This window comes from Meleagris gallopavo, chromosome 1 (assembly GCF_000146605.3).
Source record: "Meleagris gallopavo isolate NT-WF06-2002-E0010 breed Aviagen turkey brand Nicholas breeding stock chromosome 1, Turkey_5.1, whole genome shotgun sequence".
Taxonomy (NCBI): Eukaryota; Metazoa; Chordata; class Aves; order Galliformes; family Phasianidae; genus Meleagris; species Meleagris gallopavo.
The window spans coordinates 182,244,203-182,260,227 of record NC_015011.2 but is presented as its reverse complement, the minus strand read 5'-3'; the positions used below and the strand labels follow the sequence as shown (position 1 = coordinate 182,260,227).

At 44.1% G+C, this 16,025-nt stretch overlaps 1 protein-coding gene across 1 annotated transcript in view; it reads left to right on the top strand.

Moving 5' to 3' along the window:
- UVRAG (UV radiation resistance associated) overlaps nucleotides 1-15,451 on the top strand; it is a 69,474-nt gene extending 54,023 nt beyond the window's left edge. Inside the window, exons 14-15 of the mRNA XM_010706136.3 lie at nucleotides 1,530-1,621; nucleotides 11,619-15,451. Of these exons, the coding sequence (XP_010704438.1) occupies nucleotides 1,530-1,621; nucleotides 11,619-12,318 (792 nt within the window). The 3' untranslated portion in view covers nucleotides 12,319-15,451. The remainder of the gene's footprint in view (nucleotides 1-1,529; nucleotides 1,622-11,618) is intronic.
- Nucleotides 15,452-16,025: the final 574 nt, after the last annotated feature.

Below are 16,025 nucleotides of genomic sequence, written 5' to 3'. Positions count from 1 at the left end.
AGAGTTTTGTTTTCTTGCGGAAAACCTGTTTGGTGCTTTGTTTGAGCAGAATTACATGAGCTCTTGGTTTGAGGCAGAAATCCTTCCAGTTGGATGTTGCCTTCCCGCACTCTGCTTTCAGGCATTGCAGAAACAGGTGTGGAGTTCAAAAAATACAATAAAATTAACTTGGTAGGATTGTTCCATGTTTCATCGCTTGGCTTTGTGAGTATTACGCTGGGACAGCCACTGTATGTGAGTGTCTGAGGTGGAACTGCTGGAGGGTTTTAACGTAATGCCCACTGACAGCTTTGAGTACTTGAAAGGAACCTACAAACTGGAGGGGAGTCAGCTCTTGGAAAGGGGAGATAACAGCAGGACAAAGGGAAATGGTTGGAAGTTGAGGGAGGGAAGATTGAGGTTGGATATCAGGGGGAAGTTCTTTAGAGAGAGAGTGGTGAGGTGCTGGAACAGCTGCCCAGAGAGGCTGTGGATGCCCCGTCCATCCCTGGAGGTGTTGAAGGTTGGATGGGGCCCTGGGCAGCCTGGGCTGCTGTGAAATGTGGAGGTTGGTGGCCCTGCCTGTGATGGGAGGTTGGAGCTTTGTGATCCTTGAGATCCTTTCCAATCCAAGACATTCTGTGATTCTATGACAACTCCATGTCACGTTGGTACTGCTTCCTCCCAACACCCTTTCCTAATGATACTGGAATTTTGGTCTATTTTGTATACCAAGCTCAGGGAGGATGTGCAGGGCAAGTTTTGGGATTCAAACCTATAAGACTCTCTTCCCCTTCCATTTTCTCGTTTCAAAGACATTTTTATTTTGGGGACTTCTTAAATCATAGAATATCATAGAAATGAGCAGTTTGAAATGATCAGCATTGGCTGTTACGTTCATAGAATCACCGAGGTTGGAGAAGACCTACAAGACCATCCAGTCCAACTATCCACCAATCACCAGTTGTTCTCACAAAATCACATCCCTCCACGCAACATCTATACATTCCTTGGACATATTGTGTGTAGTCCATTAAATGTTGATATAAACCATTAAAAGAACATAGATTTAGTTCAGCTGTTGGACAGCGTGTGTTTGTAGTAGTTGACGTTAGTGTAATAATTCCACTACTGGTTCCAGCATACGTTGATATGCTCAGGATGATGGATGGCACTTGCACCGAAATAAATGTTGGGAATCGGTAAATGTGTGGGACGTTGCGTTGAAATTTGGGGCTGCCCACCTGATGGCTCTTTGCATTGAGCTGTGAGGCTGCTCTCCTGTTACAGATAGGAAACGGAAAGAGTGTAATGAGGTTTAACAGTTGTACTGACTGATGGGTTTGTCCCTGTTCTTGGGTGGGTTTTGCTAATATGAGGTTATGAGTATTAAATGGAATATTTCCTTAAAGGTAATAGATGGCCTGGAAATGCTTGATTATCCTACAGCTTATTTGGAAACTGGCTGAATTAACGGAGCACATGATGATATCCATCGGGATGTGGGGTTTGGAAAGCTTTACTAATTTTATCTTTACCTGTTTTTGTAGCTTAGGTATCAACATGGGCTGAGTACTCCAGATCTAAGGCAAACTCTTCCTAACCTGAAAAATTTCATGGAGCTTGGGCTCATGGTCAGATGGTAAGTTGTTTTTTTCTTTTTTTTTTTTAGGGATTCAAAGGAGATGGGTGCTACAAAAAAGAAAATTAACTTTTGGAGGAGTGTAGGAGGGAAAGTATTATTTTTAAATGCGATGTTTTGACCAAAGAGGTCAGTGAATTAATCATTCTTTTAAGACTGTATGTAAGGTGCAACTGCTGCCAGCCCTTCTAACATTGTGACAGTCTAGGAGCATGGAAGACCTTAAGCAGAACAGTTTTTAAAAGCCTGGCCAGTGTCTGCTTTCCCATTTGCTTTAAGGTTTAATACAAGTGAGCCGCATGGGAGTCTGTGGATTATAATCTCAGAATCATTAAGGTTGGACCACCAAGATGAGCATAATCTCTGCTAATGAAAATAGCTGTTGTGTGCTGAGTGTTGTTGCTGAATGGGAAGCTCCATTGTTTGGTAACTGAAGGTAGGGCAGCCTTCCAGAGAAATGCTGATTGTTTCTGCTCTGATTTGCTGTGGAGGATCCAGAATCCTCTCCATTCTCTATACAGAAAGTCACAGAAACCAGTCTGCTCTGTTACAAGACTAGCGTGCCTTGCAGAAGCTATTTCAGCATAATGCTTGAGCAATTCTCCTTTAAACCACTGAGAGATCCTTCAGCAAATGTCAAAGACCATTCACAAGCACATTCCTGCAGGCTTTACGTGCTTTGTGCTCATTTATATGTGATCTTTTGAATTACGTGTGCTTGTGCAGCATCTTACCTTAAAACAATTTTGTCCTGCCTTCCCATCTTCACTCTTTGGATGCCCGAATCCCACCCAAACATAGCATTGTGCAGTTTTAGGAGCCCTCAGTTAATGATTCACCTCTGCCCCAATGTTGTGGGGGTGGTGGATGTTCCCTTGTGTCATTGCCTTGCTCTTTGCAGATATTCCAGGTGCAAGGTGTCGAAAACATCATCCTGTGTGAGGTAACCCCACCAGGGTTTGCTGCCAGATCATTTGGTGCTGCCCTGGTGATGGAGATGGACTCAACACTGCTTCAGCTGATTGGAGAAATAATCCCTTTTGTCACAGTTAATGCTAAATTAGGGTGGAAGAGTTGCTCCTAATGGGATAATAAACTATTAAGCACTAATAGGCAAACATTAATAACTTGGAGCTGGTTTGTGTCTTCTGGGAGAATCTCAAAACCCAAAAATCTGATTTGAAATGACACCACTGTGACACTGGCTGATCTTTAAAAGTGAGTTAAAGCTTTCTAGGGCTGCTGCTATTGTATCTGAATGCCCTGAAGCACTGAACAAACCCTGCTGGTGTATACCAGCATCTTCTCACTACTGAAACTTCAAAAGAGTTTTGCTTTTTCAGAGACTATGATTGCTGCCTTCTAGTAGACTGAGTCTATCTTTGTTCCTCCAAAACACAGAACGTGGGAAGGAGAACAGTTATAAAGGCAGCTTGTGATCACACGGCCTTTAATACTAAAAGGCAAGGGGGAAAAAAAAAGAACTTTTCATTGCTGCTCCAGTTGAAAATGATAGGAGCAGGCTTTGGATGGAGTTATGTGCCTTGCAGTAATGTAGCTCAGTATCAGACCCCTGGAACAAGAATTCTGCTTTTAGTAACAGCCACTAAAGTCCTATGGGACATCACTGTACCAGAGCACTTTCCAGCCCTTATTTCTGTGCTGCACTTTGCTTTTATCTCTCCTTCAGCCCTTGCGTAGAAATGCTGATCAAAGTGAGCAAAGCTGTTTGGCAAATCGTTTGACTGGGAGGATAATCTTGGCAAAGGGAAACAAATCCGGGAGGAGGAGAAGGATCATCTTTGAGCAGAGCAGTACAAGTGTTGCCTGATGGAAGTCCAGCTCAGCCAGCAAATAAACCTTGAGAAGAGGAAGCTGTTGTTCTCGTGCAGTTCCACATTCTCAGTAGTTTTAACTACAGCTGAAAAGATTCTCCCTTCTTTTCTTATCCCGAGGTGCAGGAAGAAAAGCTTCAATCATCAGGCAAATATTGCTGTCAGTTTATGTGAGGTATCCATCACTGTGATGTCAAAACCCAAAGATGATGCGTGGTCACCTAAATCAGAAGGGCTAAAATATACCCAAACTGTGGCTTCTGTAGTGCCTGAACCTCACGTGCAGACTGGGATGGGTGCAGGTGGCCCTGGAATAAGCAGAGATGTGAGGGCTCTGGGTCACAAGGTGTACATCTCTGCTCTTCCCTTCTGGTGTGCATTAGCTTTGAAGAGCTGATAGTGTCAGCTTTAAGGGTTTGTTGGAGGATTTGCCTTCGTGCTGCCAGGTTTTTTTTCCTGTTAGGCGATACGCAGTCATTAGCAAGACAAAACACATTTTTGGGCTGGATAATATTTCAAAACATGCAGGAATATGAAGCACAGTTCTCCGGGAATATCACATTCCCTCCTTGCCCCCACATGAACGTCTATGCCTCATTTCCTTCTCACCTCCACGACTTGCATGCATAGTTGTTCTTTTTTAACTTTTTCTTAAGGCTAATGACTCTAAACAAGGCTCCTTAGTGCTTCCTAATAATATGAATGGAAATGAGCCTTTACAGGGAGCCTGGCTCAAGGGGGAAAACTGTCGAGACTTCCATAGCCAGGCATGAAGTTGAGCACATGCGTAGCAAAGCACAGATGCCCACTGTCTTGTGAATAATATCTGCTTACATATATTTAAGCAAGCAGAAAGGCCACCAGCTGTTAAAATGAAGATTGGAAGGGATTTTTCGTTTTCAGGATACAGCAGGTGAGTAATCTGATGCTCTGTGCTGCAGACAGCAGTCGGCAAAGTATTTCCAGGCTATCCTTCATCTGTGGGATGAGAGCAGGAGCATGTGAGGTAGTGATGAGTTTTTCTTGTTCACACGTTCATTTACACTGACTGGTTTGGTTTTTTTGTTGTTCAGTTGCTGGTCTTCAGTTTCCTTTGTTATCACTTTAGATAGCTTTTGCTGAACTGCTGTCAAATCACAGTCACGCTGGTAAACACCAACGCTTACATTGCACTTAGTTTATCTTTGAAGAGGACCTACTCATAGTTTTTACTTTTCTCTAGAGTCATCTGTGTTTCTCTGCAGCCTGGAATTGAATCCAAGAGATAATCAGGGTAACCAAAATCTGTAGTTATTTAATTCAGGCTTAGCCTCACTCTCTGAGAAGGATCTGTTTAGATCTGAGTACAGAATAGTTTTGTTACTCCTGCAGATGTGGGGATGATGTTTAATTTTTGGTTTTTTACAACTTTGGTTGTAAAACCAATTAGCCCATTATTTCAGACTTCTATCAGATCAAATTTGGCAGCTTTCTATAGATTCTCTGCTCCAGACTCTGATGAACTGCATAGTTCTGCCTGCAGCCTTTTGTATATCTGCAGGGCTGGATGAGATTTAATTGCATTGCTGCTGGATCCCTTTGCCTGTTGAGACTTGTCATGCTTGAGAAACTAAAACACTTAAATGATGAATACATGTTTTCACATCGCAACTTGCATGATTTATTGCATCAAGCTTGCAGGTCTGCAAGCTCTGCTTCACTCTTCGTATCTCCTGGCACCTATATTCTGATGTATTTACTTTTCTCTTCCTGTACCCAACTGCACAGTATTACTGTATTATATATAGATGGAGCCAGGACAGATCTGCTGCTTGTGCACGTGCTGTTACAGAGGCTACACAACAGCAAAGCCTTACTTTCCTGCTATCAGATTTAGATGACGTCTCACTTTCTTAAGGCGAAAGATGACGAGCTGAAGTTTTGTTTGATTTACATTGTCCCAGTTGTGTTCTCCAAAATCTTTGTTTCCTTTTGGGAACACTGCTCCGTATTTCAGATTTCTCAAGCATGGGATCTTGCTGGCTTCCAGAAAAGCAGCTCATTTTTAAGACCAGCATTTGTTGATGCATAAGGGCCCTATGCACTTTTTCTCTATCTGAAAGTGTGCAGTTCATTCCAGCTTTTGAGACACTGAATCTTTACAAGTAGACTGCTTACTAGACATCTACACTGGACTTTGTTTTATTCCTTTCTGCATGTTCACCTTTATCTTTCACAAGTCAGCCTGACTTCTGAGGAACGGTATCTGTATTAAGAGCAAATAAAGCAGCACTCTGCAAACTCCAGCAGTGCGGTGAGAAGACTTTTCCTAGTGAAGAAATGAAACAACAGGGTTAGCTAATGTGGGCAAGTGCATGTGCTCCTTTAGAAATCCCTGCCTGCAGTCAGGGAGGTGTCCTTTGGAGCCCTTATATAAAAGCTATATTCAAAAACACTTGCACACCAAAGCCTTCCAGTACTTGAAGGGAGTGGATAAACAGGAGGGGAACGGCTGTTTTAAGGGTGGGTGGTGATAGGACAAGGGGAATGGTTTTAAAGTGATCCAGGGGAGGTTTAGGTTGGATATGAGGAGGAAGTTTTTCATGCAGAGGGTGGTGAGGCAGTGGAACAGGTTGCCCAAGGAGGCTGTGGATGCCCCATCCCTGCAGGCATTCAAGGCCAGGCTGGATGTGGCTCTGGGCAGCCTGGGCTGCTGGTTGGCGACCTGCACACAGCAGGGGGTTGGAACTGGGTGAGCACTGTGCTCCTTTGCAACCCAGGCCATTCTATCATTACATTTGAATTTCAGAGGTATGCCTTGGTTCATATTCTGCTGGATTCAACAGGAGGCCAACGCATAACATTACAGCAGAGGAAACTCTGGTAGCTTAATTTATGAAGATTTTTTTTATTTCAAAAGCACGCGTCAGAATTCCTTAGCTGCCAAAAGGCACAGTTTCACCTCAGCTTCGTACTGGCAGCCTCCCTTAGCATCCCTGTCACCACTGTGTGTTACTTACCCAGTAATCTCAGAGAAGGTGAGAAGCTATTATTGCTTTGTAGCACGGTTGACATGATATTGGCCCAGGGCTGTGCTTGGAGCTTCAGACATTTCACATGGCTGTAAACCAACTTAAACACCTTCATTTAGCCTCCTCGCTGCCATGAGCTCATAGTTTGCAACACACACACGCACAAAAAAAAAGATCAAATGGTGTTATTTTTTTTTAAAGTATTCTCATACCAAAGAGCTGTAGCTGTGGATTTTGGCTTTGGGCCCGACAATCAAGATTTAGTATTTTGACCAGCTGTGATCCAGTAATGTTCCTCAGAGGAAACGTTTTGCAGGGAGGAAAAGATGCATATTTGAGCCTGCAAATTGTGTTCTGTCTCATAATGCTTTACAGTTTCTCTGTGCCCTTTGCAGACGGATTAAATAATAGCAGCTGAATCTGACCAAAGAAACTCTTTATCAAAACCACAAAGGGATTCCACTCGTAATCTGTTCTCTAGGAAAAATAACTCCAGAAGTGGCTGTCCACTATTTCAGTCAGTGTGCCATAGGTGTTTGCAGTGTGGAGTTCACATCTTGCACCACAGGTCTGAAGAGTAAAAATGAGTATTCTGGGGGAGAAAACAGAATATCTTGTAGATTTTCTGCCACTGAAACTTGTAGCTGAAGTTAGAGTCTGTATAAATTGATGCTCTAGATTTGGATGCAATTGAAGCACTGAAATCAGTGGTGATGTAATTCTCTTATCTACGATAGCCAATAAATCAGAATTTCTCTTCCATTTTTGTTTTTAATTTGGAAATTCTACTTCCTAAGAGCAATTTGACCTACTCCTCTGTGTCACTCGTCCCAGTCTGATCCAACCGGATGACTAAACACCATTAAGACCCAATGACAGTTCATCAGGCCAGGTTTTCCTACTCCACCAGTTGCAGGCTGTTCCTTTTGGGCAGGTGTCCACATCTGTTTGCTGTCCCAGAAGATCAAGCAGGTCATTGTGTCAGGAAGCTGAACGAGCTCACCCCTAGTGATTCAGGTCAGGGCTGTACCTCAGGGCTGCACTCCTGCATGCTCAACTTGTTTGGCTAGTAAGGATACCTTGCACTCTCTACAGTTTATGGGCAATTGGATGTTAATTTTCTATGTGAAGTGCTTTTTCTTATTAATTCCATGAGCTGTGAAGCTGATAAAGCACCTCTTTCTCATGGCTTTGCCTTGATGCAGTGCTGTGAGTTTTGGTAACTATACAGACATTGCTCAAGGGAAATATGAGTAGAATAGAATTCCTCTGTCAGCTGCTTGTTTTCGTAGAGATTAATAGTAACCTCGTACATCTGAGCTCTGTGCTTCTTTGGAAACAGTATTTCTGATCTGAAACCGTGGTTTGACTTCACATTCTCACCTGGGGGAAGGTGAGAGAGCAGGAGAAGATCCCTTGGCTTGACTGTAGCTAAGAACTGTAGTTTTTATTTCACTTACTGCAGTATGATGATGAATCACATAGTTACAAAATGGCTTGGGTTGGAAGGGACCTCAAAGATAATCCAGTTCCAACCCCCTGCTGTGGGGCAGGGCTGCCAACCACTAAATCAGTCACTAGATCAGGCTGCCCATGGCCCCATCCACCGTGACCTTGAGCACCTCCAGGGATGGGGAGCATCCACAATCCACAGCTTTTGGGTACAGAGACCCATTCATTCTAAACTGGTTGCTCAGTTGGTGGCCAAGAAGAGGCATCCAAAGAGGAGGATGGTCCCCTTCATCACCGGGGGCTCACAGTATGGTGTTGCTCACCTTTCTCTCCACTGCCTGCACTGTTATTTTTTTTCCACCAGTGGTTGTGGAAAGAGGGTAGGCAATGAACTCTTGGATGGCTGATCTCCAAAGGCCTTCGTGTGTATTTATTTTTATCTGAATGCCGTAAGCTAATATTTGATAGGCAGTTAAGCCATTCTGTTGACCTCATTCCTGCTCTCTCAGCTTTAGGCTGTTATCCCTGTATTTATTCCTGACTGAAGCTAAGCCCATCCCGTTCATATTTGTTGGCAGTGAGGAATAGTTTCAGCAATCTGCCTGCATATGTGTCCAGTAGATTAAAACCCAATCTTACAGACTGAAGTAGGGCCCATTTAACCGTATGTAGTTTAGGGAGCCTGGCTGCAAGTGCTTTTTGTTTTAATCCATTAGTTTGAACGCTTGTGTGATAAATGAAGATGATTCCTGCCATACTGCCCTTACGTACTCTGCTAAAGAACTGGGAGGTTATTTTGTAAATGAGGGAGATCAGCTCTGCATTGCTGCTGTGTTTAGGCTGTTAGATCACTTAGTGTAGATCATTCTGCCAGTTCGACTTACTAAGAGATTTTTTTTCTTTGGCTGCTGTACTGAAGAGGTATTGTTCAGATATGCATAACATGTTAACTTGAATGGCCTTGTCATAACAAGCACTTTAAAAACTCTTCTGGTCCTGCAAGCTAATTAATGTCTCACCCTTTTGACTGCATCTACAAAACAGTTTGGCTGTATTTCTTTTTAGGAGGAGCTCCAGTTTACATGCCCACCGGAACAATTTGTAAAGCTGCTTCTCTCGAGCTAATTAGACATTACAGTTGTTCACGTTCGTTGTACTCAGGCACTTACATCTCTGCTGTTTCTTCACCTTCATAGCAAACATACTGTTGTACCTAAGTTGGACTGATCAGCTCTTACTGAAGGTAATTTGGGGCTTGCCAGTTAGTCTTGTGCCAAGCTCTCTGCACGGATTCTTTGTCCTTCAAAGAGTCTAAGCACATGCAGCAAGATTTGCTCCAAACACGCCTGTTGAGTCCACTGTGCTTTTTTTGTGTCTTCTCTGGACCCTTTTCTGACTGCTTGCATTTCAGGCAGGAGCTTTTATCGCTGAAATATTGTGCAAAGAGTAGATTGCTTTATGACTATTTTGAGAAATACTTATCTGTGCTTAAATTCACAACGTAATGCACAGCTTGAAATTCTTCCAGGGTTAGATTTTGATCTCCTGCATGCCTTCCCCGGGGCTGTAGATAGTCAAATAAGATTCAGAAAAATGGCAGAACTTCCTGTGAGCCTTTCTTGGCATTCTCCCTAAATCAAGAAATAAGAAGCCCTTCCATCAAGCCTTTCCTTCGCTATGTAAAGGATGCAAGATCTTATGCTGCAGCTTTTCCACCTAGCTTAGAGCTGTTCCTTCTGAAGCCTCCTGGTGGGTGTGGACCCAAGCTTTCAGCAGAACAATGAGCAAGGCATATCCAAACCTTTGCAGCATTGAAGCTCTTGCTCTGTCAGGTTCCTCTGTGTACCTCGCAAGGCTTGTGACAGCTTTGGGCTCCTCTTAGCATCCAGGCTGGACCCCGCTCATGCTTTGGGCTCAGTTTTGTAAAGATTCAGCAAGCCTGGACGAAACGTGAAAAAAGCAAAGTCTTGAGATAAACAGAATCTAATGAAGTAAGTCATATCAAATAAATCCTCATTTATTGTCTGATTCGAGGCTGGAAGGTTCAAGCTGGAGGAAGGAGAGGGGAGAGCAGACCATCCCTAACATACATCTGCAGTGCACATTGCCTAAACAGAGTTTTCAATTGTCCTGACTCAGATTTTTGTCACATTGCATCATTTTGAAAATAAACGGTTGATTGTACGGGGGTTGGCTGAAGTATTTAAAATCCAGGTGTGAAAGCCTCTAGTCAATAAGGGACTATGGGATAACCTCTGAGGCTGCATACACCGCGCCTGAGAGCATCTGTGGCACACGCTGCTTTCTTTGTCACCTCCACTGAGAACGCTCCAAACCTTTGCAAGGAGAGCTTTGAATGCTCTTTGGTGTGCCATAAAGGGCTCAAACAGCGGTTGAAATCTAAGGAGAAAGTTGCTGGCTTTGCTGCTGGCTGCATGCGTGGTGCCTATCGCTCTGCTCCACTGTCTGCAACTGTAAATTCCAGCAAGCAGATTTTGCTTAAGGTGACCGGGGTTGTTGAAGGAGAGAAGCAAGCCCAAGACGTGCGTTAAGGGGCAGCCTGGGAGGAAGCGAGATGGGAGAGGAAATGGAGGAGCAGCAGAACTGCACACTGCCTTCCCATGGGGATGCTTGTTTTTCACGCAGGGACCTGTGGCAACCTTGCTTATCCTATTTACAAAAGGGAGAAACCAAAAATACCACGGAAAAGGATCCACGCTGGGGGCTGTTCATAGCTGCTGTTACAAGATTTCTCCCTGCAAGACAAATCCCAAAATGCATCGGGCCTTGAATAGGAGGAGGGTTTAAGTGGAGCTGATGAATTTGACTCGTACTGACAGCAGCCGAGTCTTGGTTGTATATTCAGGGGATCAGAAATAACCGTGTTTAAAAGAAACTGGGAGGAAAACGAGCTGGTTGCTTGAGTTAAGGTAGGGCATACTATTTGCATATAGGATGGCGATTGTATTTGGACAAGGATTAAACCTATGAAGGAAAATTCCTGTAACGCCCCAGATGATGTAAAGCGGACGTTCCAAATTATAGACCCTGAGACGGTGTAAGTGGAACTGTATTAACAGTCAAATTGAACTTGTAAATTAAGCTCGATTGTTCCACGTTCCACAAGAAACCGATGTTGACACTTGTCCAAAAAGGTTTGGAACGATTGGCACGGCGAAGCAAAAGATCTGGCAAAATTAATCATCTGCAAATAGCAAAGTTAGCGTGGCTTTCCTTTGTGCAGCTGTCAGTAAAGTCCACTGCTGGAAGAAGTCTCTCGTAGAGGATTCAGCCCTTATTACTTGCTTTTGAAGAGTTTATGATGGCCCAGCACAGGCCATAAATACATAAATACGCGGTCAACAGTAATAATTCATAAAGCGCAGCCTGGTCCTATAAAATGGTGTTAACAGTCCGAATTAACGTAACGTGGTGGTTTCTTGGGTGATTGACTCTTCAAATCGTGGAGTTTCGTAAATGTTCCCCGCACGATCTTTCAGTAAAGCTGTCCTCTGGGGTGTCTTCTGCAGTTCATATGGCGTTAAACACTTGTGGGCTTTTTAGCACTTTAGGATACAAGTGGTTGGCCAGACAGAGCTCGGAGTTGTGATAAAATAATTGCTTCAGCCTTTGGTGAAACATCTGTATTGCTCGTGAGCGTGCCTGACAGCTGTGATTTATCCTTTCCTTCTTTTATAGTGATCGACACCATACATCCAGTGCAATTCCCGTTCCAAAGAGGCAGAGCTCTAGCTTCGGCAGATTGGATGTTGGCTTTTCCAGTGGGCTTCCTTCTCCAGATAAAGGACTCCGAAAACGAGCTAGCACGGGAAACGAGAGACTGCAGTACAAAACTCCTCCTCCTAGTTACAACTCTGCTTTAACGCAGCCTGTAGCCATTGCAGCCCATGTGGGAGGATTAGATAAAAAGCCCGGATCCATATCTTCTTCCCTCGACACCTCCATGGACTCCTCAAAAGGAAATAAGAAAGGAGAGGACTTGTGTGGCAGTTTAAACGGAGAAAACGGGAGCCTAACCGATACCCAAGACCAGCAGGAGTCTTTCCTAGGACATACTAGTGCAATAAATGGGGCGTTGCTGCCCGGTGAGTGTTCCAGCACCATAAGCAGCGAGCAGCCTTGTGAGCTTCGGCCCTCGCTCGGCCCCGTCCTTTGCTGCACTGTGGAGCAAGCAGAGGAAATAATGGGGATGGAAGCGACAGGGTTCAGCACGGGAGATCAGCTAGAAGACTTTAACTCCATCCCGGTGGAGCACGCCGTGGCAGTGGAGTGTGATGAACAGGTCCTGGGGGAGTTTGAGGAGTTCTCTCGGAGGATCTATGCACTGAATGAAAACATGTCCAGCTTCCGCAGGCCGCGCAAAAGTTCGGACAAGTGAGCTGGGACAGGGATTTGATAGCGGACACTGGGGTGAAATCAGCGATCTGGAATAGAGATACAATTGCACTTATTCTTTATATTAATTATATATATATATATATATATATATATATAAAGCTAAAGCTATTCCAATGGTGTTAGGACAAACAGACTTGTTACTGAGCACGATAACACAGGATCATGGTATATTCACAGCCCAGGTAAATTCTGATTCTGCTTCCAGTCCTCTTGTGTCTGGTATTTATAATCTGTTGGGTTTTGTGGGTTTTTTTTAGGCGGTGGAGTCCATTTGTAAGCGCTTTCCTGGAAAAAAAAAAACTTCAAGTGCTGATCTGGCCCTCCTACGTGTATTTGTTTTCTTAATTATTATTTAGAATTAAACTTATTTTAATCTTATCAGAAGGAAAAAAAAAAAAAGAAGTTAATTTAAAAATACGATTGTGATCAGAGCTCTTCATGTCTCGCATGTACTCCTGTGCTTCCTTGAGCAATGCAGTCGGTGGGACAGAGATGCCAGGAATTAGCCATAGTCAGACAGCTTTCTCTTGGCTGCACTGTGCTGTTGTGGAAGTTTGCACTGATGGGCCTTCAGCTGGTGGTGTGCACTTGCCAGAGAGAGAGCACCTGAGGTTTCCCTGTGCCTGATTCATCATGTTTCCTCCTTTCCTCCACTCTCAGTCTTCCTTCTGGTAGAGCCCGTGAGGACCCAATCACCTCTAAGGTTTGTTAGAAAAATCTCGTGTCTCATTCTCCATTTAACTTCATTATCTCCAAGCTAATCAGCAGAAACCTAACGAGCGTACGGTGTGAGTGGGGTTCACCCAACATGCTCAGTGCTTGGAATTAGGCAAACTTGTGGAATCACTCTGCCCTCCTGTAGAAGGGAGGCACTTGGCATAATTCATTAATATCCCTTTAGCTGGACCATCCGTGTGTTAAGGAAGAGCCTTCTGGCTTTGGTTGGAGCTTTGTTGTGGGGCTGCTCACCCCTGGCACATGTGTTTGGCTAACTAATGGGAAAGCCATTAGGAGCCCATTTTGTGATTCCTGCTATTATTTGAGTTTGGATTCCATTGCTCTTGCTTTCTATATTGCATGACCAAGAATTCAGGCTTGGTCACGAGCTCTCAAATATAAAATACAGCTTCATCATGCCTGGCTTTTTTGTTTTCCTCCTGGTCCGTGCATTTTTTTGAACCAATGACCTACTCTCTCTCCTAACATCACCATAAGGCTAGTCTAAATTAACTTCTTAAAATGTGGGTGTGTATAATCTCAACTATCTGTTGTCAAAGCAAGATGTGTACACGAGAACCAATATACACAATAGCACCATTCTAGAATATTCATTTCCCAGGTAACACTTTAATGACTGTATTAAAACTGTATTCACATTTCTTCTCTTAGCTTTAACAGTTGTGTCTACCACTGAGTTGTTGGACTGGGTTGTGCCTACCATGAACTGTTGGATTGGGCTGTGCCTACCATGAATTGTTGGTTTGGGCTGTGCCTACCATGGATTGTTGGATTGGGCTGTGCCTACCATGAACTGTTGGATTGGGCTGTGCCTACCATTGAGTTGTTGGACTGGGTTGTGCCTACCATGAACTGTTGGATTGGGTTGTGCCTACCATGAATTGTTGGATTGGGTTGTGCCTACCACTGAGTTGTTGGTTTGGGTTGTGCCTGCCATGAGTTGTTGGATTAGGCTCTGCCTACCATGAATTGTTGGATTGTGTTGTGCCTACCACTGAGTTGTTGGATTGAGCCTTTCTGCTGAATCATTTCTTTGGTCTGTCTCAGCAAGGTGGAAGCACTCAGAAGCAGAGACCGCGTTTTTGTAATGCATTGTTGCAAACTCAGGCATGAATTTGGACACATCCATGAGTATCTTCTCCCCTGAATAAACTCTTCTGTTGAAACCTTGTGGAAAACATCCATAAAGGCTTAACGCACTGCCATCATCTTTGAGAAGGAATAAGTAGGGAATTCTCACTGTACTTTGGTGCACTGAGAGCCGGAATTGAATCCCCAAAGCCAACACAGCGCGTTCTTACTGAGGTGGGCAGAAGATCCTCTAATTGTTCCTTGCTAACTTCTGTTAGCAGTTCAATTTTAGCCAAAATTCAGTACTGTTGAGTCAGTTGGGCACACCGAAGGGTGAAATCCGGCACAGTTGAAGCAGTACAGAGTGGATTGTGGTCACACTAGTTGTCTTTTATCACGATGACAGTAGTTTGTGTATGATGGTGACTTTTCAGAGCAACCCAAAGAGTAGTTGTGAAGTCGCAGTGTTCCGTAGGCAAACACAGAGCGTCTCAGAGCAATTAGGCGACGTGTAATTAGGTTTGTAGAGCATCAGTGGGACTTCAGATTTTGTTTGTTAGTTGCACATTTTCTCAGGTGGCACCCAACCAAATGAAGCTTATTTTTCTCGCGTTGCTGTTCCCGTTGGAGCCCTGGAATTGTTAGTGTGTCAAATACAACGGTTGATTTCTGCATCTATGTCACATAGCTTCTCTGGGCTTTCTATGGATGTATCTTTCATAGACCTTGAATTGCTCCCAGGCTTATTTGCCATTTTTACCACTTTTATATAGAGGGTGTGAAGGGGGGGACAACATTGTAGGGCTAATTAAGGCATCGGCCAACATCTTTGCTATGGAGGATGGGAGGATTGTACAGACTGCAGCTTCTTTTTGTGATTTTATTTTCTTCCCCGGTAAATGACTTTGAAAATGGCATAGTGGGAGGGAAACAAAGAGCAAGTTGGAAGGTGAGAAGATATATCACAGTGTGCTTTAAACTGTCAGGAGCCTTTCAGTTCCTGCACAGCTGTGACACTGTTAAATGCCTGTGAATGTCTTCAAGTGGAGAAAACATTTCATTGCAATCTTATCCCCCTCACTAGGAACTCCTAAGATTTTTTTGAGAATATTAGTTTTGGAAGATCATATCCCACTCTATTTTTATAGCGAGCACAACAGCATTGGCTTCTCCTTGCTTGACCAGGTATTTAAAACAAACCAATACAAAGTATCCCATAGTCAGTGACACATTAAAACTATCTTGGTAATTGCGGGAAAGCTCATCTGTATTTATAAAATAAAACTGATTAGTATCACTCAGAAGTTGTGTGTCTGCTCTTAATGGCTCCTTTGTGTTTGCTTTCTTTACAAGCCCGAGTTGAACCAGCATGTCCTCCCCGGCCCCCCAGATCCTGCAGCGTGCAGTTCATCAAGCCCTTATTGATCCAAACGCGAATGTTTGAGCGAGGAGGTTTACTAGAAGAGCTGGCTGCCTCGTTGGCTCTGTTTCACACAAGGTGGTACTGCTGTTGTTATTCATACTCCATCCAAAAAGATGGCACGCAGCTGGAAAAACAGCTCCGGCCACCGGTGGGGCTGGGAGACAGCTGGCTTTGGGGAGCTCTACTTGGGGATGGTGGAAGGGCTGTGCTGCCTCACCGGGGAGGCATGGCTGCTCATCCAGCACCTCTTGTGATCCCAGCTGATCAGCAACGTGCGTCTGCCTAAAAATGTTGTCTTCCCATTGAGCAGGAGACTGCTGCACGAGCATCGGGGGGACCGTCCATGATGCGAGGTTGCTGTGGGAACGCTGCAACGAGAAGAGCTAACGGAACTCCAGGCTTTGTCAGTGCAACAGGTTTTGTGTTGATTTTCCTTATTTTTAAATCATTTTCTC